General features: G+C 43.9%; 1 protein-coding gene across 2 annotated transcripts in view; it reads right to left on the reverse strand.

The window, feature by feature from the left end:
- Positions 1–27,406, reverse strand: part of LOC134355936 (peptidase inhibitor 16-like) — a 55,103-nt gene that overhangs the window by 22,758 nt on the left and 4,939 nt on the right. The window contains exons 2-5 of one of the 2 annotated variants that reach the window (XM_063066473.1): positions 26,099–26,317; positions 20,508–20,617; positions 20,160–20,248; positions 5,498–5,518 (exon numbers count right to left, since the gene is read on the reverse strand). In XM_063066473.1, coding sequence (XP_062922543.1) covers positions 5,498–5,518; positions 20,160–20,248; positions 20,508–20,617; positions 26,099–26,317 — 439 coding nt within the window. The remainder of the gene's footprint in view (positions 1–5,497; positions 5,519–20,159; positions 20,249–20,507; positions 20,618–26,098; positions 26,318–27,406) is intronic. The other variant, XM_063066474.1, reaches the window with a different exon arrangement.

The raw sequence follows: 27,406 nt of genomic DNA on the forward strand, positions 1-27,406 counted from the left end.
CTAAAGGGTGAGGGCAGACAGCCAGAAGTTGTGGTGCATATTGGTACCAACAACATACAGTACTGTGAAAAACTGTGTTGGGCACATATACACTAATACAGTAGCTAGGGTGCCTAAGACTTTTGCATAGTACTGTAGTAATTTTATGTATTGCACTGTACTGTTGTCGCAAATAAAAACAAACTTTATGACATGTGAGTAAACCTGATTGTAATATGGGTCTCTACTGTGGACTGAGAGTGGGAAGGGGGCAGGGAGAGTGGAATCATGGTTGGAGAAAGGAAAAGGGAGAAGGGAGGGAGTGGGAGGAACACCAGAGAGACATTCTGTAGTGATCAATAAACCACTTGTTTGGAATTAAATGACCTTGTCTGGTGTCTCAGGGCTGGTTGTGTCTGCACCTGGACATATATGTTTGTGTGTGTGTGCCAAAGACTTTTGTAGAGTTCTGTAGGTAGGAAAGGAGATGAGGTCCTGAAGAGAGGGTATAGGGAGTTCAGTACAAAACTGAAAAGCAGGCCCTCCGGATTGCTGCCTGTGCCACTCACCAGTGAGGATAAGAATAGGATAATTTGGCCATTGAATGCATGGCTAAGGATTTGGTGCAGGTGACAGGGGTTCAGATTTCTGGATCATTGGGATCTTTTCGGGTGAAGGTATGACTTGTACAAAAAGGAACCGAGGGAGATCAATATCCTTGTGTGCAGGCTTGCTAGAGCTGTTGGATAGGGTTTAGACCATAAGACTATAAGACATAGCAGCAGAATTAGGCCATTCAGCCCATCAAGTCTGCTCCACAATTCCATCATGGCTGATCCCAAATCCCACTCAACCCCATACACCTGCCTTCTTACCGTATCCTTTGATGCCCTGACCAATCAGGAAATGGTCAGCTTCTGCCTTAACTATATGCATGGACTTGGTCTCCACCGCAGTCTGTAACAGGGTATTCCACAGATTTGCTACTCTCTGGCTAAAAAAATTCCTCCTTGCCTCTGTTCTAAAGGGCCAACCTTCAATTGTGAGGCTGTGCCCTCTAGTTCTGGATACTCCCACCTTAGGAAACATCCTCTCCACATCCAGCCTATCGAGTCCTTTCAACATTTGGTAGGTTTCAATGATATCCCCCCGCATTCTTCTAAATTCCGGTGAGTGCAGGCCCACAGCTGCCAAATGCCCCTCATATGTTAACCCCTTCATTCCCAGAATCATCCTCATGAATCTCCTCTGGATTCTCTCCAAATGACAGCACATCCTTTCTGAGATATGGGGCCCAAAACTATTGGCAATAATCTAAGTGCAGTCTGACTAGTGTCTTATAAAAGGTCAGCATTATCTCCTTGCTTTTATATTCTATTCCCCTTGAAATAAATGCCAACATTGGATTTGCCTTCTTTATCATATACTCAACCTGTAAATTAACCTTCTGGGAGTCTTGAATGAGGACTCCTAAGTCCCTCTGCACATCTGATGTTTGAGCCTTCTCCATGTTTAGATAATAGTCCGCACTATTGTTCCTTTTACCAAAATGCATTATCATACATTTCTCAACTCTGTACTCCATCTTCCACTTTTTTGCGCATTCTTCCGATTTGTCTAAGTCTTGCTGCAATTGCATTGTTTCCTCAGCACTACCTACCCCTACACCCATCTTCATATAATCCACAAACTTTACCACAAAGCCATCAATTCCATTATCTAAATCACTAACAAACAATGTGAAAAACAGCAGTCCCAATACTAACCCCTGAGGAAACCACTAGTCACCGGCAGCAAACCAGAAAAGGCCCCCTTTTTTTCCCCACTCGCTGCCTCCTGCCTGTCAATCAATTCTCTATCCATGCCAGTATCTTTCCTGTAACACCATAGGATTTTATCTTGTTAAGCAGCCTCATGTGTGGCACCTTATCAAATGCCTTCTGAAAATCCAAGTAAATGATCCAAGTAAGTTGGCAGGGGGATGGGAACTATAGTGATGGGGCAGTTGGTATACAAGTAGATGCAGTGTGTAGTTTAGAAAGCATTTAGCTTCTGATAACAAGGGGGACAATATTGAAAATGATGATGAATACAGAACTGAATGAGTTATATTTGAATGCCTGCAGTATACAGAATAACATAGATGGTATTGTAGCGCAGTTAAAGATTGGCAGGTATAACCTCATGGGCATCACTGACTTGTGTATGAAAGATCATAGTTGGGAGCTTAACATCCAAGGAGCTTAACATTGTACCAAATAGACAGGCAGGTAGGCAGAGAGGGGTGGTGGCTCTTAAAATGAAATCAAATCCTTTGAAACTAGGGCATAGGATTGGAAGCTGTAGAAGGAGAAGGTGCTTGGAACCCGAAAGGTCTGAGGTAGATTAATTATCTGGACCAGATGGATTTACACCCCAAGGTTCTGAAAGAGGCAGCTGAAAAGACTGATGGCATTAGTACTGATCTTTCACGAGCCACGAGTTTCTGGAATGGTTCCAGAGGACTGGAAAATTGCAAATGTCAGTAACTTTTTCAGAAGGGAGAGAGGCAAAAGATAGCAAATTGTAGGCCAGTTAGCCTGAGTTCAGTATGTCGATTAGCTGTTGTGATGCGTCTAATGTTGTAGTGTAGAGGGGAGCACCTGTCACTCTCACTTTGTTTCCACTGCTGATAGCAGTCTTGTCAAAAGGAGAGCTGAATGTGTGAGTTTCTCCCTGCCAGTACACAGGGGTGTATGGGGTGTCAGGGAGGGGTAGCACCTCTGGTGGGGGAACATGTCGCATCCTTTTCAAGGCAGTTAGTCTACCTTTGGTCCCCACCTGGCACTCAGCTCTCACCTGTGGCTCCCCATAGCTGTTTGCATGCGACAACAGCCACACCCCAGACAACGGCTTTGACAAGCTGGCTAAACTAGGTGAGGGTAGCCGACGGGTCTCAAACCCTCGGTGAGATAGGGAGTTGTCTATCCCAGCATGTGAAGACAGACTCCGGCGGACTGAGTGGACGAGACCAATGGAAGGTCCAACGGTCAAGAAGGCAGTCTCTGTAAGCGTCATGGAACGTGTAGAGCATGACAAGACACAGAAGACGTCCTGGTCATCCACTGCGCCTAGTCCCATCTCCAGCTGTCTCGACTCTTGTCTTGCCACTGGATCCAGAGGGGAATTGGGAAGAGAGAGTGAGGCTGACGCTGTGCAACTCTCCCTCACTTAAATCCATATCAAGCACTAGTCTCGACACCATCATGGTGTCGATGTCTTCATCGACGCGATGGACGAACAACAACACAGCCTCTGCAACAACAAGGCTCATGTAGTGCCTCCTCACTGGCGACACACGGAAACTGAACTCCTTTTACACTCAGGCTGAACTACAGAGGACGGGGAGGAGGACTGACCTCTCCACACACAGCACACAGGCCTTGGTTCTTGTGAACCAGATCCCCAGTGATGGGTAAGTAATCCCACTGCCTTGTGGGAAGCCTCGGGAGAGACAAAGGTTATGGGAGTAAACCCAGACCCTAAGGCAGCAAGACATCACTGAACATCCTCCCAGCAAGCTCCTACAGTCAAGCCAATGCCAAACATATTACTTCGCTTTCCTTTGGACTACACCAGTGAGGCCAAGAGGCAGATCTTGACAACTGGGCACCCCAGGATCTCCATACTTTCTGCCCAGGCTGGTGCCCTGGAGAGGTAATCCCAGTGCCGCTATCTATTGTCCTTCAAGACAGACAGATGCCATCAATCAGTGGTTGGTAAAATGTTGGAGTCCATTACTAAGGATGAGATTTTGGGGTATTTGGAGACCCATGATATAATAAACTGAAGTCAGTATGGTTTCCTTAAGGGGAAATCTTGCTTGACCAACCTGCTGGAGGCCTTCAAGAAAATAACAGGCAGGATAGACAACGGAGAGTCAGTGGATGACGGATTTTCAGAAGGCCTTTGACAAGGTACCGCACATGAACAAAATTATAGCCCATCGCATTACTGTAAAGATATTAGCATAGAAAGAAAATTGGCTGACTGGCAGGAGGCAAAAAGCGGTAATAAGGGGGCCTTTTCAAGTTGACTACCAGTGGCTAGTGGTGTCCCTCAGAGGCTGGTGATGGGACTGCTCCTTTTCATGTTATATGATTTGGATGGGGGAATTGACGTCTTTGTGGTCGAGATTGTGAATGATACAAAAATAGATGGAAAGGCAGGTGGTGCTGAGGAAGCAGGGAGAAGAACTTAGACAGATTGGGAGAATGGGCAAAGAAGTGGCAGATGGAATACAACAATGGTCATGCAGTTTGGTAGAAGGAATAAAGGCATAGACTATTTTCTAAATGGGGAGAACATTCAGAAAACAAGTTGTTTGGGATCCCTCATGTAGGATTCTGTAAAGGTTAACTTGCAGGTTAAGTCAGTGGTAAGGAAGGCAAATGCAATGTTAACAGAATGTTAGAATGTAAAAGCGAGGATGCAATACTGAGGCTTTACAGAGCTTTGGTCAGGCCACACTTTGAATATTGTGACCAGTTTGGGCCCCTTGTCTAAGAAAGGATGTGCTGGCATTGGAGAAGGTCCAGAAAAGGTTCATGAGAATGATCCTGGGAATGATAGGGTTAATGTATGAGGGGCATTTGATGTTTCTGGGCCTGTACTCGCTGGAGCTTAGAGGAATGAGGAAGGATCTCCTTGAAACTTATCGAATACTGAAAGGCCTAGATAGAGTGGATGTGGAAAGGACGTTTCCTTTAGTGGGGCAGTCTCGGACCAGAGGAAACAGCCCTTTAAAACAGAGATGTGAAGAAGTTTATTTAGCTAGAGGGCGGTGAATCTGTGGAATTCATTGCCACAGATGGCTATGGAGGCCGAGTCATTGAGTACGTTTAAAGTGGAGGCCAACAGGTTCTTCATTAGTAAGGGTGTTGAGTGTCAAAGCCTATGGGGAGAAAGCAGAAGAATGAGGCTGAGAAAGATAACAAATCAGCCATCGTAAAATATAGCATCAATGGGCTGAATGGGCTAATTCTGCTCCTATGTTTTATGGTTTTATAAACCAGAAAAGAAACAATTGCCACTATTGCCAGTCCACTTGTTGTCAGTCTCAAGAGAGCCTTTAAGCTGTTCGGTATTGAATCCAACTGGCAAGACTAGCACGTATTATGAGCTGGAGTGACATCCCATATGTACCATGTGCCCAGATCTTTATCCACCAATGAACACCTCCCAAATCCCCATCATCCCACAATCTAAAGGCATCGTTTGTTTTCAAAAGGAAGCCATTTTGTAGTGTGGGCCTGTAGAATTTTTACCCACAATCACTAATTCAGCCAATCAATACGATAATAATAATTTCAAATCCTTGTATCGCAAGAAATATATTTCCCACGTTCATCTTTCCCACAGTATTGTAGCACTGTTATACAATGCAAACCCAACCCATCCATCTCATTTCCAAGCTGTTTCCAAATCAGTAACGTTATTATGTGGTCATTAGTATTTGCAATTAAGCATTGATTCTTACCAGTTGTGCCTGCCTTGGAAGCTGCAAAGTAATCAAAAAGCAAACTTCAGTGCTAAAGAGTAACAGTTAAAGTAACTATACAAATTGTCCAAGAACTGAGAAGAATATTGACCAGACTTCAGATCTATAACTGCAGCGTGATGTCAAATCAATATTGTAATAGAAAGAATTAACCCTTCTTCTGATCCTTTTTTTTCCCCAGCTTTGGTTCAGAAGTTTCAGATTTGACTTTTCAAGGGTCAGATCAGCTTTCTGCATCATCCTCTGCCCCTGGGGACCACGAAAATGCGTGAGGTTTGTAAACTGAAGGCTGAGTCGGTCCCTTCAGTACCCTGCTGGTTAAAATTACCCTGGTGCTTCAGATCAAAGGGAATGGGTGAGGTCAACACAGCAGATTCAAGATTCAAGATTGCTTAATGTTATTTCCAGTACACAAGTGATAAGGAGGACAAAATAATTGTTACTCTGGATGAACATGGCACAAAAAATAAGATAATATATATAATAATAATAACACAACAAATATCAATACATATGATAGCTTATATACATAGATTGACTGTGTGCCGTAAAGAGATGCTACGCACAGGATTGTCTATACATAAGGTGACACTGACAGGAAATGATAAAGTAGTGGTGGTGGGGTGTGTGCAGGGGTGGGTTAGTTGGTGGAGGTGTTGATCAGCCTTACTACTTGGTGGAAGTAACTGTTTTTGAGTCTGGTGGTCCTGGCTACGTAGCCTCCTCTCTGATGGGAGTGGGACAAACAGCCCTTGAGCAGGGTGGTTGGAATCCTTCGTGATGTTACTGGCCCTTTTCCGGTATATATGTCCTTGATGGAGGGTAGGCTGGTACCAGTGAATCTTTGTGCAGTATCGTCTGCTCGTTGTAGAGCTTTCCTGTCCACCCCAGTGCAGTTTCCGTCCCGTGCATTGATGCACTATCGTCTACTCGTTGTAGAGATTTCCTGTCCACCCCAGTGCAGTTTCCGTCCCGTGCATTGATGCACTATCGTCTACTCGTTGTAGAGATTCCCTGTCCACCCCAGTGCAGTTTCCGTCCCGTGCATTGATGCACTATCGTCTACTCGTTGTAGAGCCTTCCTGTCCACCCCAGTGCAGTTTCTGTCCCGTGCATTGATGCACTATCGTCTACTCGTTGTAGAGATTCCCTGTCCACCCCAGTGCAGTTTCCGTCCCGTGCATTGATGCACTATCGTCTACTCGTTGTAGAGCCTTCCTGTCCACCCCAGTGCAGTTTCTGTCCCGTGCATTGATGCACTATCGTCTACTCGTTGTAAAGATTTCCTGTCCACCCCAGTGCAGTTTCCGTCCCGTGCATTGATGCAGCTTGTGAGGATGCTCTCTACCGAGCAACGGCAGAAGGACGTGAGTATAGTTGTCTTCACTCCAGCTCTCTTCACCTCTTCAGAGAGACAGGTGTAACAATAGTGATGAGGCAGTGAAGGCAGAATCAAATTGGCTGAAGTGTGGCTTCTGTGATATTGAGGACACGATAACAAAGCTAAGCGGGATCGTCCACTTTGTACTTTCACTTGGAAGTGGTACTGAATGGTTCCATACAGTAACAGACCTTCCAGCCCAATGAGGCCACACCTCCAATTACACCCATGTGACCAATTAATCTACCAATCCATACATCCTTGAAACGTGGGAGGAAACCCACGAGGTCACGGGCAGAACGTACAAACTCCTCAAAGACAACCGCAGAACTGAAGCCGGGTCAATGGCACTGTAATAGTGATATATTAACCGTTACGCTACTGGGCCTCCCATTCTCCGAACCCTAAGTTATTGAGGATGGGAGTGTTCTCGGTCTCTCCTCCTCAATTTAACTGTCTAATCAGGACACGATGTGACAGGACTTCTGATCCATGAGCTGTGAGATCAGAATCGGAATCAGGTTTATTATTACTAACATATATAGTGAAGTGTGTTGATTTGTGGCAGCAGTACAGTGCGATGTGTAAAAGATGATCGTAAGTTACATTGAGAAATATTTAAAGTGACTAAGTAGTGCAAAAGAGAGCGGAGAGTGAGGTCGTCTTCACGGCTTCATGGACTGTTCAGGAACCTAAACCTGGCAGATGGGAAGAAGTGTTTCCTAAAGCATTGAGTGTGTGTCTTCAGGCTCCTGTAACTCTTCACTGATGGTAGTAATGAGAAGAGGGCTTGCCTCAGAAGCTGAGGGCCCTTAATGATGGAATCCATCTTCCTAAGGCACAGCCTTTTCAAGATGTCCTTAATGGTGGGGAGGGTTATGCCCATGACAGAGATTGCACAATTCTGTTCACTTACATGTCGTTTTAGCTCTTTAAAATGCATTTTATCCTGTGTTGTAGCTTCACCAGGCCAGGCACCTCTTTAGTATTCCTGCGGCTGTTCACGACATAACCTTTTGCAGTCCTTTCTGAGGTGAAGTTAATAGAAATAGTTATACCACACCATGAGGTTACAAATGGTGGTATGTACAGTTCTGCTGCTGTTGCTAGTCCACTGAGTACAACAGTAAGGGAGACATGTTGCAGCAATATAAAACTTTGGCTCGGCTGCATTTGGAGCATTGTGTGCAATTCTGGTCTCCCCATTACTGAAAGGATGTGGAGGCTTTGGAAAAGGCGCAAAGGAGGTTTTCCAGGATGCTACCAGGAATAAAAGGAATCAGGAGAGGTCGGACAAAATTGAGTTTCCTCTGGAAGCTGAGGGGAGACGTAATAGAAGTTTATACAATTATGAGAAGTATGGATAAGGTAGATAGTCAGATTGTTTACCCCATAATAGAAATGTCAAATACCACACAGCATAGCTTTAAGGTGAGGATGAAAACGTAAAGGAGATGTGTGGAGCAACGCAGAGTGAGGTGGGTGCATGGAACAGGGATGGTGGTGGAAGGAGTTCAGGCAGTGACATTCAAGGGGTTGTTAGGTAGTCACAGGGACATGCAGAGAATGGAGGGATGGATATGGATCATGTACAGGCAGAAGAGACTTAGTTTAATTTAGAATCGTGTTCAGTGCAGACATCATGGGCCTATGTCCTATGTACTGCTTTCAATGTAACATGGCAGTGGTTTACAGTGGGAAGAAAGAGCCTTAAAGGGGATTTGAGGGAAACGTTTTAGTTTTAAGCACAGAGGGTAATTGATATCTGGTATTTGCTAACAGATGAGGTGGTAGAGTCATATACAGTCATTACATTTAAGATACCTCTAGTCAGGCACTTATGTAGGCAAGACACAGGCTGCACACCTCATGCAGTTAGTAGAATAGGTGTAGATGGGAAAAAAGGTTGGAATTGAAACAGTGGGCTTTAACGCCTGATTCTATTGGGTACAACTCTATGAAGGATCTAACACGGAAGAATGATGATTCCTCTGCGGAGAAAGGGCTATAGGTGCTAACCATCAGGATGGTTTCCATGGGAATGTTTGATCTGGTGCCATTATGATTTCAAGGAGTCCGGAGTCAATGTTGAGATTCCAAATGCCAATCTCATTCACTCATTCATTATGTGCCATGCTGTATGACATAGGTGATCATGATCATTCTTTGCAATTTTTTTCTACAGAGTGGTTTTCCGTTGCCTTCTTCTGGGTAGTGTCTTTACCAGCTGGGTGACCTCAGCCACTATCAGTACTCCAGAGATCATCTGCCTGGCGTTACTGGTCACATAAGCAGTGATGTGCACCAGCTGCTCATATGACCATCCACCACCGGCTCCCATGGCTTAACATGACCCTGATCGGGGCTAAGCAGGTGCTACACCTTGCTCAAAGACGACCTGCAGGCTAGCAGAGGGAAGGGATGCCTCACACCTCCTTTTGGTAGAGATGTATCTCTACCCCACCACCCTACTACTGCTAGTCTCTTCCACCAGTACAAATTGGACAGAACATTTTTTTCCTCATAAGATCTTATTCTATGATGATGTCAGTTCGGATTCTTGTTTTTGGATGTTTATGAGGACATTTTTATGAGGTTGACTGTTATAGCAATATTTTGCCAGACCTGAATTTGGTATCTAGGTTGATGCCATGTGATCATTCATTCTCTCTTTCAGTATTGCAGTTTCATTACAGGTTGATATAGGGTTGTCCAGCTCAGAGGGAATTTAAGAGTCAATCACTTGGTGGGTAAGTATGGAAGACAAATTTCACCTCCTTGATGGGCATCAATGAACTGGATATGTTTTTGCAATAATAATTTTTTTGTAATCATCATTACTAATTTCAAATTAATAATGGAATTTACAAACCATTGCTGGTAGGGCAGGATTTCTCAAATACTTCTCTGACTTATAAAGTTGTTTACTTTTGTTTCGTAATGGCTTGTATGCCTGCTTTCTTTTGATCATTAATCATCATTATCATCAGGTGTCGTGCCCAGTCTGAGCTTTGACTGCCATGGCCCACACACTTCTGTTTCAGGTCAAGTGGATCAATTCATTGGTATTCATTTCCAATTCTCTGGCTGCTGTCTCCATCATCATTTGTCTTTGTCTTCCTTTTGCTTTCTTCCCTTCAGTCTTTCCCATAATTACCACACACTCTAACTCTTCTTTCCTAATCACATGTCCAATGAAGTTACGTTGCCTTTTCATGATCTCATACATTATTTCTCTTTTTGTGTTTGCTCTGTTCATGACATCTTCATTAGATATTCGTTTCGTCCATGATATTCTTTGCATCCTCCTCAAAAACCACATCTCTACTGCTACAATTTGTTTCCTCATGTTACTAGATATCGTCCAACATTCTGAGCCATATAACATAACTGGATAAATGTAACATTTCAGTACTCTGAGGGGGGGTTGTCATGCCTAGTTTAGCATTGGTCAGTCTTTTGCCATCCCTATTCTTCTTCTGATGTCCAAGTCGCACCTGCCACCTGATGTTACCCAGCTTCCTAAGTAGCAGAAGTTCTGTACTTGTTTTATGTCTTCCCCATTTATTCTCAGTTTGCATATAGGATTCTTCTTCTTTTTGGATATCACCATACATTCTGTCTTTTTTGCAATTGATAGATAGACCCATTTTTGCACTTTCTTCAACAATTATATCAATTAAGCTTTGTAGTTCTTCCTCCATACTTGCAATTAACAGAGTGTCATCTGCATATCTGAAATTATTGATCTTTTCATGACCAACTTTGATTCTCAAGATGTCTCTTATTTTTTGTAATATTGTTTCACTGTACACATTAAATAAATCAGGGAAGAAAACACACCCTTGTCTAATGCCTCTCTTGCTTTTTGTAAACTGACTCACTTCTCCATCTATTCTTACAGAGGCAGTTTGTTCCCAGTACAGATTTCTGATTAGGCGGAGGTCTTTCGAATCTAGATCTAGAGTTTCCTGTAATATTTCAAATAACTTATTGTGCTTCACTTTATCAAATGCTTTTGTGTAGTTGATAAAACAAACAAATCTTTTTGCACTTGAATAGCTTGTTCTGATAGTATCCTTAACATCAATATTGCATTTCTTGTACCTTTGTCTTTCACAAAACCACGCTGTTCTTTGCCTATTTCAGCTTGTATCTTACTTTTAGCTCTTGTCATCAAAATTCTTAGAAGTATCTTGGTGATATGACTCATTAAACTTATGTTCCTATGTAATCCACATTCTATTAACCATATAATAATTACAGCACAGAAACAGGCCATCTCGGCCCTTCTAGTCTGTGCCGAACTCTTACTCTCCTCTCACCTAGTCCCACTGACCCGCATTCAGCCCATAACCCTCCATTCCTTTCCTGTCCATATAGCTATCAATATTGCTCCAGCTTTCTAAGGAAGAGTGATAAATACTGATTTTTTTCATCTCTTCTGGTATTATTCCAGTCTCATAAATTTCATTAATTACAATCACTAATAATGGGCCAAAGTTCAGGCTGGCTATTTGTAACAGATGATTGGAACTGCATTTAGTAGATTTTTAAATGGCTTAGCCAAAAATGGCAAAGGTTGCCACTTCCTTTCCCTTCCTTTCTCCCCCACCCTTCATCTTCCTGTGTTCTGTGTCTGTTTCTGTGCAGCTGGTGACAAAGGTCAAGTCCTCAAGTTGGCAATGGCAGGTGGTGTAGAGCAAACCAGCAGGAGTATTGACACCATCTATACTGAGTACTGTAAGCTTTCCCAGGACCGTCCAGTCATTGAGCATTCTGGATCTGCTCTATCACATTCAGTATGTTCATGCCAACAACGTCGGACTGATTCCAGCACCGAGGTCACACACCATGTCCAGACTGGATAAACACTTTCTTACTTTCCTCTGATTACTCTCAGAGGAAGAGGCTGACAAGGAAAGTCCAAGACAAAATGAAAGGGCTTCCAATATTGCAAAGTATGGAATCTAGAAGATTGTGAAATCTTTTTAAAAAACACCAAAAGTCAACTAACAAAGCAATAAAGAAAGAAAATATGAAATTATAAAGTAAGCTAGCCAATAATATAAAAGACGATACCAAAAGTTTTTTTTTCAGATTTAAAAAGACTTAAAAGAGAGGAGAGGATGGAGATGAGACCACTGAAAAATGACCCTGGAGAGGTGGTACTGGGAGACAAAGAAATGGCAGACAAACTCAATAAGTATTTTGCATTAGTCCTCACTGTGGAAGTCACTAGCAGTATGCCAGAGATTGTCAGAGGGCAGAAGTGAATGTAGTTGCTTTTACTGAGAAGGCGCTTGGGAAGCTGAAAGGTCTGAAGACCATAAGACCACAAGATATAGTAGAATTGGGCCATTTGGCCCATTGAGTCTGCTCTGCCATTTCTTCATGGCTGATCGAATTTTCTTTTCAGCCCCAGTCTCCTGCGTTCCCCGTATCCCTTCATGTCCTGACCAATCAAGAATCTATCAACCTTTCCCTTAAATACACATGAAGGCTTGGCCTCCACAGCTGCCTGTGGCAAAGAATTCCACAGATTCAAGACTCTCTGGCTAAAGAAATTCCTCCTCATCTCCATTCTAAAAGGGTGCCCCTCTATTATGAGACTGTGTCCTCTGGGTCTTAGACTCTCCCACCATAGGAATCATCCTCTCTGCATCAAGGCTTTTCACCATTTCAATGAGGTTGCCCCCTCATTCTGAGTTCCAGTACAGGCCCAGAGCCATCAAACACTCTTCATATGACAAACCATTCAATCCTGGAATAATTTTCATGAACCTCTCTGGTTACACCACACGCTTTCTAAGATAAGAGGTCCAAAACTGCGCACAATAGTCCAACTGAGGCCTCACCAGTGCTTTACAAAATCTCAACGTTTATATTCTAGTCCTCTTGAAACGAATGCTAACATTCTATTTGTCTTCCTCACCACAGACTCAACCTGCAAACTAACCTTCAGGGAATCCTGCACAAGAACTCCCAAGTCCGTTTGCACCTCAGTTTTTTGTATTTTCTCTTCGTTTAAAAAAAGTCAGTCGTTTTAGCTCTTTCACCAAAGCGTGTGACATTACACTTACCGACACTGCATTCCATTTGCCATTCCATTCCCCATTCTCCTAATCTGTCTGAGTTCTTCTGTAGCCTCTCTGCTTCCTCAAAACTACCTGCCCCTCCACCTATCTTCAAATCATCTGCAAACTTTACAACAAAGCCGTCAATTCCATCATCCAAATCATTAACATATGAAGTAAAAAGAATCGGTCCCAAAACAGACCATTGTGGAACACCACTAGTCACCAGCAGCCAGTCAGAAAAGGCTCCCTTTATTCCCACTCTTTGCCTCCTGCCAATCAGCCACTGCTTTATCCATGCTGGAATCTTCCCTGTAACACCATGGGCTTGTAGTTTGTTAAGCAGCCTCATGGGTGGCACCTTCTTAAAGGCCTTCTGAAAATCCAAGTACACAACATCACTTGGCTCTCTTTCTCCGGCATGCACACAGGCAGGGGCTAAAGAACAAGGGTCCAGAGATTAGGACAACAAGGAGGTAGTTGTGGGAGGCAGAGGAGAGGCTATGGGATCACTTTGATTCAGTTGCATTGGCCGTGTTCAAGGACTCATCAGTGGATCTGAATGAGTGCACCATGGTTGTCATAGACTTTATAAAAGCCGTGGTAGATGAATGTGTGTCCACAAAATCATTCAGGGTCATCCCAACCAGAAGGCCTGGATAGACCATGAGATCTGTAATCTGCTGAGGGCCATATCAGAGACACCTGGGAATGGCAACCAGTAAGTTACAAGAGGTCCCGATACAATCTCTAGCAAGCCAACTCATGGGCAAAGTGGCAATTCGGGACCAAACTTGAAGTAATGAAGGATGCCTGACAGCTGTGGCAGGGCTTGAAAGAGAACACCTCTTACAAAGTGAAATCAAGTAACATAAGTGACAACAGGACTTTGCTTCCAGATGAGCCCGATTCCCTCTATGCTTGCTTTGACTGTCAAAAGATGGAACAACCTTCTCAAATCCCCACAGGCCCCAGTGACCCTGTGATTTCAGTCTCTGAGGCCGATGTGAGGTCGTCCTTCAGGATGGTGAACCCACGGAATGCATCCAGCCCAGACGGGGTACCTGTCCAAGTACTAAAGACCTGTGCTGATCAACTACCTGGAGCTTTCACCAATACCTGTAACCTCTTGCTTCGTCAGTCAGCGGCACACACCTGTTTCAAACAAGATTCAGTTATACCGATGCCTAAGGAAAACATGGTAGGCTGCTTCAAGAAATATCACCCGATAGCACTTACATCCACTGTGATTAAGTGTTTTGAGAGGTTGGCGATTAAACATATCAACTCCTGCCTAAGAAGTGTCTTGAATCCATTCCAATTCGCCTACCGGCACAACAGGTCCATAGCAGATGGCAGTTCATTGGCTCTTCACACAACCCTGGACTATTTGGACAGCAAAGCTGCATATATCAGGATGCACTTTATTGATTACAGCTCAGCATTCATTACTATCAGCCCCTGGAAGCTAATCAATAAGCTTCAGGACATTGGCCTCAATACATCCTTGTGCAATTGGATCCTTGATTTCCTCTCTTGCAGTTTGGATTGAAAACAGCATCTCCTCCACAACTTCCATCAGCACCGAAAGGCCACATGCTTTGCTCCCTGCTCTACACTGCAAGGTAGAGCTGGTGATCCATGGAGAGGTTCTGCAGGCTATGTACAATACTTCCAAATATTCCTCTTTTGAATTGCTCTCACTGCACCCTGCGGCTTGTAATTTCCTTTAAGCAATGTCCTTTTAAATCAAACTTAGATTTCACAATCTTCTAAAGGACTCAGCGGACCAAGCAGGGACAAAGGTTCATCACCATGGCGGAAAGCAAGGCAGGAAGGGGGTAGGTGACTCCAAGCCAGGCTGAAACACAGAGTGATGAGGCCCCCTCTACCCAGCATCTTGCTGGCAAATGTGCAGTTGCTGGAGGACCTGAGGGCAAGATTGCTGCATGTTCCAAGTATGTCTGAGCAAGGCCTGGGTTTCTCTGGGCATACCAGATACACCAATCAAACTGGAAGGCTTCCCTATCTGCTGTATGGTCCAAGATGCTGATTCAGAAGAAACAAAACGGTGGAGGTGTGTCTTTCATGATAAACTCTTGGTAGTGCTCCAATGTAGTTGTTTTGTCGAACTCATGTTCCCCCGACCTTGAACACCTGACAGTCAAATGCCATTCATTCTATTCACCTAGGGAGTTCTCCTCCATAACCCTGGCCGCAATTTACATACCACCAATGGCTGATTATAATCAAGCACTTAAGACGATATATGATGTCCTCTCCAAACAAAAATCAGTCCATACCAATGCATTTCAGATCATAGTCAGGGATTTCAACCAGGCTTGTCTGAAGAAAACCCTGCCCAATTACCATCAGCACATAACCTGTAGCACCAGAGGTCCTAACACACTAGACCACTGTTATACTAAGATAAGCAATTCCTAATGTTCCATGCCCAGATGGCACTTCAGTAAACCTGATCACATGGTTGTCCTTCTCCAATCTTCAGACAGGCAGAGGCTAAAGAGCAACACTCCAGAGGTTAGGACAACAAAGAGGTCACAGGAGACAGAGCAGCAGCTATGGAGTTGCTTCGAGTCAGAGAGCTGGGCCGTGTTCAAGGACTCATCTGTGGATCTGAATGACTACACCATGGTTGTCACAGACTTCATTAAAAAAAAGTTGTAGACGTGCGAGTTTCCACAAAATCATTGAGTCTTCCCCAATAGAAAGCCCTGGATGAACCATGAGATCCGCAGCTGCTGAGGGCCAAATCAGAGGCATTCAAGTCTGATCAAAAAAGTCACAAGAGTTCCAGATACAATCTCCAGAATGCCATCTCATGGCAAAGTGGTAATTCCAGACTAAATTTGAATCAACAAAGAATGTTCAACAGTTGTGCCAGGTCTTGAATATTATCACCTCTTATAAAGTTAAATCAAGTGACATAGGCGACAGCAGGGCTCTGCTTCCAGATGAGCTCAATACCTTTTATGTTCACAATGATCGGCAAAGCATGGAGGAACCATCACGGACTCCCACAGCCCCTGACAATCCTGTGATTTCAGTCTCTGAGGTTGGTGTGGGAGCAGCCTTCAGTGGGGAGAACCCATGAAAAGCATCCAGCCCAGAAGGGGTACCTGGCCAAGTACTGACGACCTGTTCTGATCAACTGGCTGGTGTGTTCACTGAGATCATTAACCTCTGGCTTCGGCAGTCTGAGGTACCCACCTGCTTCAGGCCAGCTTCAGTCATACCGATGCCCAAGAAGAACGTGATAACCTGCCTCAGTAACTATTAGCACTTACATCCACAGTGATGAAGTGTTTCGAGAAGTTGGTGGTGAAACTTTGAACTCTGAATTATCCATCTAGTTTAGAATCGTGAATTAACCTATGAAACCACATGGCTTTGAGATGTGGGAGTAAGCTGGAACACCCCAGGCAAAGAGAAAATGCAAACTCCATTCAGGCAACTTTAGAAAACAGGATGAAATGAAGTTTGCTGGTGCTGTGATACAGAAGCAGCCCCTGCTGCACCCCTCTGCCACCTCTATTTCCACGTTTTGGTTTGCAGTTGGCCAGATCCAGTTATCATAGAAGTTAAAGATTGAAGTAATCATAGTTGCTGCCATGATACAAGGAACGCCATGTTGCCCTGCAAATGGTCAAACACTTATGGGGTATTAAAGGCATTCAGCTGTTCCAGATCTCAGAGATGACTTGTTCCATCCACAAAGTTATTATACATGCAGTTAATAACACTGTGCCCCATGAGGAAGCCTCTCACATATATATGTTCCCCTGCCAGGTTCTACCTTCTACAGCAAGGGAGTAGGTTGTAACCTGTTCTCTGAACAGAGTTTATCACTGGTCAGTGTGATCTTGACTGGAAACAGCAATGTAGTAACATACAAACTGGTGAAGGAACTTAGTGGGTCAGGCGGCATCTGTGGAAGAAAATGGACAGTCAACGTTTTGGGTCGAGACCCTCTCTCTGGATTGGAATTCAGTGTTGTTTATGGCCTACTGCCAGGTTGTTGCCTTCTGAAACAAGCAGTAGATTTAAGTGAAGATGTCAATGTAAGCAGCAAGATGTCTCCTGCAAGTTAAAGTTGGAAAATTGTTCAGGATAATTCTGTAAAACTCTTCTCTCCCTACCATGCTCCTCCCTGTGGACTTCAGTACATAGAATTATATTTTAAAAAGTCAATAGTAACCAATTTACAACTAACAGTGATTTTGGTTCATATTGCTAGTGGTAGGCCCACTGCTGCTGATTGCTTGTTTAGCTGCACAGGTATCAGAAAGAAAATTAGTCAGGTCATAGTGGTCTAGAATGCAGAGCAGCATCAAATCCACACTGCATGCCAATTGTTGCTACAGCTTACCCACTTGAGAGTGTTTGTTGCACTTACAGTCTCACCAAAATAAATCTGGTATAACTCATGTCAGATATTAGTTTGCAAACTTTTAGTATTAAGTTGGAACAACTTCAAAATCCATGATATTTTAAAGAGATAAATAGCGGAGGAAGATAATAAGTCAGTGAACACAAAATAATCTGCAGATTCTGGGGTCAAAGCAACATTCACAACACGCTGGAGGAACTCAGCAGGTCAGGCAGCATCCGTGGAAACGATCAGTCAACATTTTGGGCCGGAACCCTTCATCACAGGGAGGAGGCAGAGGCCCTATAAAGAAGGTGGGGGAAGGGGGGGAGGGTGGGAAGGAGAAGGCTGGTAGGTTCCAGGTGAAAAACCAGTAAGGGGAAAGATAAAGGGGTGGGGGAGGGGAAGCAGGGAGTTGATAGGCAGGAAAGGTGAAGAAGGAATAGGGGAAACCACAATGGGTAGTAGAAGGAGGTGGAACCATGAGGGAGGTGATAGGCAGCTGGGGGAGGGGGAAGAGTGACATAGGGATAGAGGAAGTTGGGGGGGGGAATTACTGGAAGCTGGAGAATTCTATGTTCATACCAAGGTGCTGGAGACTACCTAGACGGTATATGAGGTCTTGCTCCTCCAGCCTGAGTTTAGCCTAATCATGGCAGTAGAGGAGGCCATGTATGGACATATCTGAATAGGAGTGGGAAGCAGAGTTGAAGTGGGTGGCTACTGGGAGGTCCTGTCTGTTGTGGTGGACGGAGTGCAGGTGCTAGATGAAGTGGTCCCCCAATCTGTGTTGGGTTTCACTGATGTAGAGGAGGCTGCACCAGGAGCACCGGATGCAATAGATGACCCCAACAGACTCACAAGTGAAGTGTTGCCTCACCTGAAAGGACTGTTTGGGGCCCTGAATGGTGGCAAGAGAGGAGGTGTAGGGACAGGTGCAGCACTTGTGCTTACAGGGATAAGTGCTGGGTGGGAGATCCGTGGGGAGGGACGTGTGGATCAGGGAGTCGCGGAGGGACCGATCCCTGCGGAAAGCGGAGAGGAGTGGACAGGGAAAGATGTGCTTAGTGGTGGGGTCCTGTTGAAGGTGGCGGAAGTTGTGGAGGATAATGTGCTGGATCCGGAGGCTGGTGGGGTGGTAGGTGAGGACAAGGGGAACTCTGTCCCTGTTGTGGTGGCGGGAGGATGGGGTGAGGGCCGAAGTGCGGGAAATGGAGGAGATGCGGGTGAGGACGTCATTGAAGACAGCAGAAGGGAAACCATGATCCTTAAAGAAAGAGGACATTTGAGATGTCCTAGAATGGAAAACCTCATCCTTGGAGCAGATGCGGCGGAGACGGAGGAACTGGGATTAGGGAATGGCATTTTTGCATGTGGCAGGGTGGGAAGAGGTATAGTTGAGGTAGTTATGAGAGTCAGTGGGCTTGTAGAAGATGTCAGTGGACAGTCTGTCTCCAGAGATGGAGAATGAGAGATCGAGAAAGGGGAGAGAAGTGTCAGAGATAGACCAAGTGAATTTGAGGGCTGGGAGGAAGTTAGAAGTAAAGTCGATGAAATTGACGGGCTCAGCATGGGTGCAGGAAGCAGCATCAATGTAGTCATCAATGTAGCGAAGGAAAAGTTGGGGAGCAGTACCAGAATAGGTTTGGAGCACAGACTGTTCCACATAGCCAACGAAGAGGCAGGCGTAACTGGGTCCCATGCGAGTTCCCATAGCTACACCCTTAGTCTGAAGAATGTGGGAAGAGCCAAAAGAGAAGTTATTGAGTGTGAGATCCAGTTCCGCCAACCGGAGGAGGGTAGCAGTGGTGGGAAATTGGTGAGGTCTATTATCCAGGAAGTAGCGGAGGGCTTTGCGGCCTTCTTGATGGGGAATGGAGGTGTATAGGGATTGGACATTCATAGTGAAAATGAAGTGGTTGACACTGGGGAACTGGAAGTTATTGAAGAGGTGGAGGGCACGGGATGTATCCTGGATGTAGGTGGGGAGGGACTGAACTATGGGTGACAAAATGGTCTGCCTACCTGGACTCCCTGGGCCCCAAACAGTCTTTCCAAGTGAGGCAACACTTCACTTGTGAGTCTGTTGGGGTCATCTATTGCATCCGGTGCTCCCGGTGCGGCCTCTTCTACATCAGTGAAACCCAACGCAGATTGGGGGACTGCTTCGTCGAGCACCTCCGCTCCGTCCACCACAACAGACAGGATCTCCCAGTAGCCACCCACTTCAACTCTGCTTCCCACTCCCATTCAGATATGTCCATATATGGTCTCCTCTACTGCCATGATGAGGCTAAACTCAGGTTGGAGGAGCAACACCTCATATACCATCTAGGTAGTCTCCAGCCCCTTGGTATGAACATAGAATTCCGGTAATTCCCTCCTCCTCCCTTCCTCTATCCCTATGTCACTCTGCCCCCTCCCCCAGCTGCCTATCACCTCCCTCATGGTTCCACCTCTTTCTACTACCCATTGTGTTTTCCCCTATTCTTTCTTCACCTTTCCTGCCTATCACCTCCCTGCCTCCTCTTCCCCACCCCTTTATCTTTCCCCTTACTGGTTTTTCACCTGGAACCTACCAGCCTTCTCCTTCCCACCCTCCCCCCCTTCCCCCACCTTCTTTATGGGACCTCTGCCCCTTCGCTCTACAGTCCTGACGAAGGGTTCCGGCCCGAAACATTGACTGATCATTTCCACGGATGCTGCCCGACCTGCTGAGTTCCTCCAGCATGTCGTGAGTGTTAATAAGTCAGTGACAATTTAGCTTCAATTATCATGCAAAAGCATACTTACTGCAAAGTTTATCAATGCACTTATATTCAGGTGGACATGCACTGCAGGGAGCTCCTTTCTTATATGGTTTTGAACCAACGTAATTACCTCTGAGAAAAGAAATACCATGCAAAAATCTGATCAGAATTTTCAAATGTTTTGTATTTACAAATAATGCAAATCTATTTTGGATCTGTGACTTTTACTCTTCATGCACTTATTTATATTAATGGTGGCATATTATTACTTCATTGTCAATAATCGAATATTAATTGAAGAGATCAGAGAAGCAAAAGTGTAACATAAGAAAGATATTTTATTCTAGTTTGGCTAAAAGATCCAATTACCTTGCAGATAATTTGTACTTACGGAGGTGCATAGTTGCATACCAGAATAGAGAGGTTTTCACTGTTCAGACCTTGCAGTTTATCACAAAGGTGAGCAGCACAGCCCACTTTGTCACTAGTGGCCCATACTACCTGTAAAACAATGAAATCGAACATTTTGCTAAAGTGAACTTACAATGATCTGTAAATGTGAGGTAAGTTTGTTGGCATTTATGATCAAGAATAAATGTCGTGCCCTCAGATCAGTTCTGAAGAGTCAGAGCCTCTGGTGTGCACAAGCTTTTTTTTAAAAAACTGCTGTCGAAATCTTAACCTTAACCTAGAAAATTTCCACAGTTTTGGTTAAGCCTATGGTTTCTCCATCCTGCCATTGTTGTCTTATTTCTTTTAAAATCTCCACCTTCTGCTTACTGTTAGCGGTTCCACCATTCTTCACTCAAATAAACACAACTAATATTGTTATCACTGGGAAAGGCAACTTGGAATATTTTAGCTTTTAGTTTGCCAAGGTCCAAATTTCTCTAATGACTGTAATATTATTCCAAGTTTTTCACATTCCCCATGCTGTGGAGAAGTCTGTTCCCCAAGCCAATGATTCATTTTGTGATTACTTCTGTAATTTACTTTCTCAGAATTCAACCTCTTGCCTCAAAGTCACATGTCGGTTTCAATTATTTCTAATAGATTCATATAGCATGAAGTCACCCAGCCCACTGAGACCAAAGATAATCATGCACCTTTCTGTAATAATCTCATTCCCTCCCTCCATACCATACATCAGGGCAAATTACATTGCCTATTAATTTATCAATCTACAAACACAAGACAATCTGTGGATGCTGGAAATCCAAAGCAACACACACACAATGCTGGAGGAACTCAGCAGGCCAGGCAGCATCAATGGAAAAGGGTGAACAGTCAATGTTCCGGGCATTGTTCGTTTATCAGGACTGAGCGAAGTTAGAACGGGGGAAGAGTGTTAAAGTCGAGATCGTTGATGTCTCATCGGCAGTTAGCAATAAAAAGATCCAGAGCAGGTAGAAGACCAGGGCAGGGTGTCAAGGAAGAGGAGTATTGAAGGTGGGAGAAGGGGGTCATCAGTGCAGGTTGGAGAGTCCTTGCCAAAGAAGTAGGCATGGAGATGGAGGTGACAGAAGAAGAGCTCAGCGTCATGGCGGGCACAGAACTCACTAAGATGCAGGCACAGGGGGACAAAGGTGAGGCCCATACTGAGGGCAGAATGTTCTGCCTCAGAGAGAGGAAGGTCAGAGGAAATGGTGAAGACCTGACATGGATGAGAGCTGGGATCAGAGGGAGGAAGATGGTTGGTGGTGTCTGAGGAGAGAGGAGGGCTGGGGTGTTCAGGGAAGATGGGGTGGGAGGAATATGTTAGTCCTCAGTGCTGTCGGTCAAGGTATCAATCTACATGTTGTTGGGATACTGAAGAAAACTGGACCAATGTGAGACAAAACACACAACGTCACACAAAGAACATGCAAATTCTGCACAGACACCACAGGAAGTCAAGTTCGAACCCAGGTCACTGGAGCCAACAACTGTTAATTGTTTCACACTTTAAGGCGATCATCTCTCAGCAGCCTCCATTCCGGGCTGAAAAGCCCAAATAGCTCCTCATAACTCTGAACTGTGATACCTTTGATGAAGAGCACAGCTCACTTCTGCATTGCTTACTGATCAGAATAGACAAAGCACACAGGGCCAGGCCTTAACTTGAACCTCCAGCTTCAGAATCAGATCAGGATTAATATCACTGGCGTAAGTTGTGAAACAGCTCTTACTATAGTTTAAAAACATGCTCTCAAGATGAGGCTTTTCATTCCAGGACGAGGGAGATGTCCTCTTTTTTTAAAGAAAGGGACTTCCCTTCCTCCACCATCAACACTGCTCTCAAACGCATCTCCCCCATTTCACGCACATCTGCTCTCACCCCATCCTCCCGCCACCCCACTAGGAATAGGGATCCCCCTGTCCTCACCTACTACCCCACCAGCCTCCAGGTCCAAAATATAGTTCTCCGTAACTTCCGCCACCTCCAACGGGATCCCACCACTAAGCACATCTTTCCTTCCCCCCCTGCTTTCCGCAGGGATCACTCCCTACACGACTCCCTTGTCCATTCATCCACCCCATCCCTCCCCACTGATCTCCCTCCTGGCACTAATCCTTGTAAGCGGAACAAGTGCTACACATGCCCTTACACTTCCTCCTTTACCACCATTCAGGGCCCCAGACAGTCCTTCCAGGTGTGGCGACACTTCACCTGTGAGTCGGCTGGGGTGATATACTGCGTCCGGTGCTCCCAATATGGCCTTCTTTATATTGGTGAGACCTGACGCAGACTGGGAGACAGTTTCGCTGAACACCTACGCTCTGTCCGCCAGAGAAAGCAGGATCTCCCAGAGGCCACACATTTTAATTCCACGTCCCATTCCCATTCTGACACGTCTATCCAAGGCCTCCTCTACTGTAAAGATGAAGCCACACTGTTGGAGGAACAACACCTTATATTCCGTCTGGGTAGTCTCCAACTTGATGGCATGAACATTGACTTCTCTAACTTCCATTAATGCCCCACCTCCCCCTCATACCCCATCCATTATTTATGTGTGTGTATATATATTCTTTTTTCTCTCTCTCCTTTTTCTCCCTCTGTCCCCCTCACTATACCCCTTGCCCATCCTCTGGGTTTTTCCCCCCTCCCCCTTTTCCTCCTCCCTGGGCCTCCTGTCCCATGATCCTCTCATATCCCTTTTGCCAATCAACTGTCCAGCTCTTGGCTCCATCCCTCCCCCTCCTGTCTTCTCCTATCAATTTGGATCTCCCCCTCCCCCTCCCACTTTCAAATCTCTTACTAATTCTCCTTTCAGTTAGTCCCGACGAAGGGTTTCGTCCCGAAACGTCGACTGTACCTTTTCCTAGAGATGCTGCCTGGCCTGCTGTGTTCACCAGCAACTTTGATGTGTGTTCCTTATGATAGATCACAGTTTTTATTATTATGTATTGCTGCACATATCAAATTTCATGATACATGCCAGTGTAGGAAACTTTGTCACATGGTGTGAGCAGAATTATCTACAGCTTAATGTGAAAAAGACTAAGGAGCTGGTGGTAGACCTGAGGAGAGCTAAGGTACCGGCGACCCCTGTTTGATCCAGGGGGTCAGTGTGGACATGGTGGAGGATTACAAATACCTGGGGATACGAATTGACAATAAACTGGACTGGTCAAAGAACACTGAGGCTGTCTACAAGGAGGATCAGAGCCATCTCTATTTCTTGAGGAGACTGAGGTCCTTTAATATCTGCCGGATGATGCTGAGGATGTTCTACGAGTATATGGTGGCCAGTGCGATCATGTTTGCTGTTGTGTGTTGGGGCAGCAGGCTGAGGGTAGCAGACACCAACAGAATCAACAAACTCATTCGTAAGGCCAGTGATGTTGTGAGGATGGAACTGGACTCTCTGACGGTGGTGTCTGAAAAGAGGATGCTGTCTAAGTTGCATGCCATCTTGGTCAATGTCTCCCATCCACTACATAATGTACTGGTTGGGCACAGGAGTACATTCAGCCAGAGACTCATTCCACCGAGATGCAACACAGAGCGTCATAGGAAGTCATTCCTGCCTGTGGCCATCAAACATTACAACTTATCCCTTGGAGGGTCAGATACCCTGGGCCAATAGGCTGGTCCTGGACTTATTTCATAATTTACTGGCATAATTTACATATTACTATTTAATTATTTATGGTTTTATTACTATTTAATTATTTATGGTGCAACTGTAACGAAAACCAATTTCCCCCAGGATCAATAAAGTATGACTATGACTATGATATTAAACCTGATTCTGATTCTGAAACTACACGATTTAAAAAGTTAAATTAATTAAGTAGTACAAAACGAGAAAAAAAGTAGTAGGGAGGTTGTGTTCAAGGTTTCAATGTCCACTCAGAAATCTGATGGAAGAGGGGTAGTAGCTACTCCTGTAACACGAGTGTATACCCTTAGGCTCCTGTACCTCCTTCCTGATGGTAGCAATGAGAAGAGGGCAAGTCCTGGGTAATGGCGGCCCTTAATGATGGATGCTGCCTTTTTGAGGCATCATTCTTTGAAATTTCCTGGATGCTGGGGTGTTTGTATTCTCCTTCCATGGTTTTGTAGTTCCGTAGTTGATAATTCTTCTGAATTATCTTTTGTTAGGCATGTGCGTCTGATACATTCGGATACACGAAAATTCGTACTGTCCCACATTAAATTTGAGATGTCATTTTGACACCAATTTACACTTGGTCCTTCCCATTCTGTTATTTCTAATCTGATTCTTTTACCCCTTCTAGATCTGTGAATATAAGCGACTTTCACATCGAAGTCAGTAATAGTGATGAAAAGACCTTTAATTTTGAAGATGTGTATTCAAAGACACAGAATAGACAACATGTTGCAGCTGTGTAATTTGATTAATTTTAAGCTAACAGGAATCTTTGAATCAGATACACGTTGAATCAGAGAGGTAAACATATAAATGGACATAGGATAAATTTAACAGCTCTATTTGTTTTTTATTATTCTTCCCTGCCCCCAAAACCCATACTTTATTTTATATATGGAAGCGATATACATATGCTTACCCAGATCTAGGGACAGATAGGAGTGAATAATGAGCAAAATGAATGAGCAGGTGACAAAATAAATACGATCAGTGATGTCCTAAGATGGCAGTGTCTGCTATGATGTCAAAAAATACTTCTTTGAGAATTGTTATTAACAGACACTCAAAAAATGAAAAAAGTAGTTGCAATGACAGACTCCAGATTTGGAGTAAAAAGAGTTTGCTTTGATAATGAGTCAGACTTTGAATGCAAAATAAAAACCAATTATGATATGAAGCTTAGATTTAAATGATGAAAGAGAATTGTATGGATGCTTAAAATTCAGAGGTTCAAAAATGGATACTAAGAGAGCTCTCCAGCAGCATTGGCCACTTTGACCCAAATGCTGTAGCTAATAAAGTAATTTATAAAAGCAGGGTTTATGAAACTAGGCAAGTTTTAAGAAGCTGCTTATGTGATTTTAGCCCTTGGATTGGAAGAGCAGTCGAAAAGGATCCACATTCCCTAGAGGGACATGTGAGCAATGAAAGCAAGTGTGCATTTCCTGAACTCAGATGATTGTAAGTAAATGAAGGAGCACACCAAAATCTGCAACAAATCCAATTCACCAACAAATCAGGTATAAAATATAAAGTTATGAGGTGGAAATTCACATTGCATTAAGATAAAGACATAAAAGAGATGGAAAGCCTTATTCTCATTTTCCTCTCTAATTAAATAAGAGATTCAACACTTTTATAAAGGTAATTCACAGAGCAAGAAATTATTTGGTAGTGGCACACTTCACACAATTTGAAAAGGGTATTTAGACTGTATGTGCAAGTTCAGACCTATTCTAAGGTGTTCATTTCATCAATATCAAGCAACTTCCTCAATTTCACAATATTCCAAGCTTGATGAGGTAACACAGTTGCACAGCTTTTAAATAAACTAAGGTAAATAAATACAATAAAGTTTTGAGAAGCAAATAAGAAATCATACCTGGGTATAGTGCCCACACATCTTTCCTGGAGTACACGCCATTGTGTCATATGTGTAATCTTTAACTTCTAGATACCAGTCCTCCACTGCTTTTGCTGGATTTAGCGGACCATTTGTTGCATATAAATTTTCTCCTATCCTCCCTCTCTTTGGATTGTGCGCCCACACACATTTCTTTGCATATTTTTGAGCAATTTTCTCCAACTGTCTGTCCCAGCTCTAAAAGTAAATCCGTTGATCAGAAAATGTAAAATCAGGACGTTATCAGAATTGAACGAGCAGCAATAACTCAGTCCTGTTCTGAGCAAGTAAATGTGGTGATATAAAATTTAATCCGAGATAAACATTATGAGACATTGTTTGATAGTACTATGTAATGCAATGGTTATGCATAGTGAGGTCGTTAATGCAGTCTACAGTATTAAGAATGTAGTCTTTATATTTCAACTTTATTTCTTGTCCTTATGTACAGTCATGCCTACCAATGCTTTACGGATATGCAATCATTCTGTGTATATAAGTTATCTTATGTATTTATATTTACTGTGTTTTTTTAAATTATCACTTTCTTTAACTTATATTTGTTGTGCTGCATCAGATCCGGAGTACTATTATTTCATTCTCCTTTCCACTTGCTTACTGGAAATGGCATTAAACAATCTGGAATCTCCATTGTTCATTGCCTCCAGCAACCCTCACAAGCAGCTAGCTCAGTGAGCGTCTACTTCTCCAAGTCTTGTTGAATTCAACAATCGTTTCCCCACTACTAGTGAGGTTTATTTGTGAGAGACTTCAACAGGACAGTGAAACAACCCTGATGCACCTCTCAGAATCAGTAAGAAAAACTTCACCCCCTTACCCTGCTAGGGATCAGATACAAACAATTGTACAGGAAGTCATTGTTACATTGTCACCTTGCATCTGGTGGAAAATACAGACCTATATCAGAATAGTCCTACGCTTGTACAAAGTATTTTGAAATAGCAGATGCTTCACTATTCTTTTAACTGAAAAATAATTACAAATGATATACAATACTTTTCATGCCCTATGATAATCCAAATGTGCTGCATACATAATGATTATTTTTGAACTTCTGCAAGTTAATACGGCAGCCAATTTGCATGTACTATGATCCCACAAAGGAGAAAATGACGACTGATCAATTGCTGGTCAGAAAATAGACCTGTAGAACTGTTCTAAACTCTGGGACATGCAGACTTATTTGAAAGATTTCCCCTCTGACAGTGCAGAAATCACTCACTACATTACTGGATCTGTTTAGATTGTGTGTTAGAATGGGTTTTG

Source organism: Mobula hypostoma, chromosome 13 (assembly GCF_963921235.1).
Source record: "Mobula hypostoma chromosome 13, sMobHyp1.1, whole genome shotgun sequence".
NCBI lineage: Eukaryota > Metazoa > Chordata > Chondrichthyes > Myliobatiformes > Myliobatidae > Mobula > Mobula hypostoma.